The sequence below is a fragment of the Papio anubis genome, chromosome 18 (genome assembly GCF_008728515.1).
Source record: "Papio anubis isolate 15944 chromosome 18, Panubis1.0, whole genome shotgun sequence".
In the NCBI taxonomy this organism is placed as follows: domain Eukaryota; kingdom Metazoa; phylum Chordata; class Mammalia; order Primates; family Cercopithecidae; genus Papio; species Papio anubis.
Window position 1 is genome coordinate 16,170,542 of NC_044993.1, and position 2,919 is coordinate 16,173,460.

Consider the following 2,919-nt stretch of genomic DNA (forward strand, 5'->3'; position numbering starts at 1 on the left):
GACTGGTGGGGAGGCTTTCAATTCCTACAAAGTCAGGAGACTCCTTGATCTCCTTGGTGGCTCTTTTTCTTTTTTATTTCATTTCATTTTATTTATTATTTTAGAGATGGGGTCTCGCTATGTTGCCGAGGCTGGTCTTGAACCCCTGGCTTCAAGTGATCTTCCTGCCGCAGCCTCCCAAAGTCCTGGGATTACAGGCATGAGCCACCCTACCTGGCCTCTGTGGTGGCTTTTTTTTTTTTTTTTTCTTCTGAGACGGAGTCTCACTCTGTCGCCCAGGCTACAGTGCAGTGGTGCAATCTCGGCTCACTGCAACCTCTATCTCCCAGGTTCAAGCAATTCTCCTGCCTCAGCCTCCCAAGTAGCTGGAATTACAGATGCCCGTCACCACGCCTGTATTTTTAGTAGAGACGGGGTTTTGCCATGTTGATTAGGCTGGGCTTGAACTCCTGGCCTCAAGTGATATGCCTCCCTCCGCCTCCCAAAGTGCTCGGATTACAGGTTGAACCACGGTGTCTGGCCGTCTCGGTCTTTTCATGGCTTTCTGCCCTGTGTTTCCTTGTCTCTGTGACCTTTCTCTTACAAGGACATCAGGCATTGGATTTAGAGCCCACTCGAAATCCAGGATGATGTCCTTCTAAGATACTGAACTTAATTACCTCTGCAAAGAGCTTTTTTCCAAATATGGTCACATTCACAGGTACCAAGGGGTAGGATGAAGACACAGATTTTTGGGGGAGGAGAGGGACAATTTGGCCCAGGACATGCTGCCTGGGTGGTCGCCCCCTTCCAGAAGATCACCCCCACGTTTCCCACGATGCTTTCTGCAGTGGCCCTGACCTCCTGTTCAGGGACTTCCTTCCCTCGGTGCCACGGTACACCCCACATGACCCTGTTGTTGCGTATCGTGGAGAGAAACCACACCAGCTTGGAGCTGGACACCCTGCCCTGTGTATGTGACTTAAGCCTCAGTGTCCCTGTGAGGGCCTTCTCTTGTTCCTTGGAGTTGATGGAGGTGTTTGCTTCCTGAGGGACAGTTTTCCCCAGGTCAGGGGGTCCTCATGCAGTGGTGGGTGGCCGTGCCTGGGCGCGAGATACCCTACTTTCCTCACTGTTTTGGCCTAAGCCCTTTACTCATTTTTCTAAGGATGGAAAAAAAGCAAAGCCTCTGAGTTGTGCATGGGTGAGAGGTGGCATCTGGGACCCTCCCCACGCCCACAGGAAGAAGATGGTGAGAAATAGCTATCCAGGCTCATCGTCACAGGATGTCTGGTCCTTCTTCTGGGGTTTGGGCAGCTCCAGGTGACTGGACAGCGCTCACGGCTCTCCTGGGATGCGGCCCCATCTCGCCGCCGCTCCTGACGGTTTCCTCCTTTCCAGGATGTGGAGGTCAGCCCCAAGGTGGAATCCGTGTTGTCCCTCCTGAATGCCCCAGGGCCGAACCTGAAGCCGGTGCGGCCCAAAGCCCTGCTGGACAACTGCTTCCGGGTCATGGAGCTGCTGTACTGCTCCTGCTGTAAGGAGCTCTCAGGGGATGGGGCCTGGAGGCGGGAGGTCGGGCATCTGGGCCCAGGCCAGTTGGCAGGGCCGGCATTCTCCCGGGCATATCCTCCACTCCCCAGGGCTACAAGCCATTTCTGGAAGCCAGGATGGGCCCTGGGTAGGGTGGGGGACCAGCACACGTGGCTTGGTTTGGTGGGGACGGTGGTCTTGAACACTGCTGCAGTCTTTTTTTTTTTTTTTTTTTCCCTACCCCTTGCAGGTAAACAAAGCTCTGTCCTAAACTGGCAGGACTGTGAGGTGCCAAGTCCTCAGTCTTACTGCCCAGAGCCCTCATTGCAATATGCGGCCACCCAGCTGTACCCTCCGCCCCCGTGGTCCCCCAGCTCCCCACCTTACTCCACAGGCTTGGCGAGGCCGGTCAGGGCACAGGGCGAGGGCCTCTTGCCCTGAGCACTCTGGATGGTGACTGCAGATAGGGGCAGCCAGACCAGCTCCCACAGGAGTTCAACTGGACCTGAGACTTCGAGGGGTGGTGGTGAGACCCCCCTTGGGAGAGGACCCCAGGGAAGGGGGTTTTTCCTTTGAGGGGGATTCTGCGCCACAGCAGGGCTCAGCTTCCTGCCTTCCATAGCTGCCATGGCCTCACCTGGAGTGGAGGGCACCTGGGGACCTGAAGGTGGATGGGGACACAGCTCCTGGCCCCTCCTGGCGCTGCCCTCACTGTCCCCCTCCTGAAGGGGGTGCTAAGCCTCCTGTGGCCCGCAGCAGTGAGGCCACAGCCGTGGGTTGCAGGGAGACAGGCAGCACGTGGCCATTTTAGGACCCCCCAGCCTGGCGGACTGGGGAGCTGGGGGCAGAGGGCAGTGCCAAGTGCCACATCTAGCCATAGCGGATGCTCTTCCAGTTTCTTTTTTCTATTAAACACCCCGCTTCCTTTGGTTTGCTTTGCTTTGCATCTTCAGGGGTGAACCTGGAGGGGATGGGAGGTGGCCAAGCGCAGGAAGTCAATGGGGGCGGGGCTGAGGGTGTGGATTCGGAGTGGATGGAGCCTGCCCAAGGGATGTGGAATGAGAAGGATGCCAGGGATGGAGTTCCGGATCTGCCTAGCCCAGGGGCCTCTGTAAGCCTGGGTTGGGGGAGGCAGTGTTGGGCTGATCCCCTCGCCTTGACCCTTGCCATCCTCCCTCCCTCCCTCCCTCCCTCCCTCCCTCCCTCCCTCCATCTGGCTGCCCCCAGGCAGCCCCTAGCAGGGACACCTGTGGGGCATTTCAGAGACCTAGGTCTGGCCCTGGCCCCCACATGGAGATCTGAGATCCTCCGGGAGCCCCTAGCCTGGCCCCCTGCAGCTGGGATCTGGGGTAGGAAAGGTGAGGTGTGGGGATGGGGCGGGAAAGCAGCCAGGCAGAGGCAGGGGTG

At 57.9% G+C, this 2,919-nt stretch overlaps 1 protein-coding gene across 3 annotated transcripts in view; it reads left to right on the plus strand.

The window, feature by feature from the left end:
- The window catches only part of IL34 (interleukin 34), a 72,812-nt gene extending 70,370 nt beyond the window's left edge, over positions 1-2,442 (plus strand). For all 3 annotated transcript variants that reach the window (XM_031658106.1, XM_031658107.1, XM_031658108.1), the window contains exons 6-7: positions 1,381-1,516; positions 1,763-2,442. In XM_031658106.1, the coding sequence (XP_031513966.1) occupies positions 1,381-1,516; positions 1,763-1,953 (327 nt within the window). In that variant the 3' untranslated portion in view covers positions 1,954-2,442. The remainder of the gene's footprint in view (positions 1-1,380; positions 1,517-1,762) is intronic.
- The last annotated feature ends 477 nt before the right edge of the window (positions 2,443-2,919 follow it).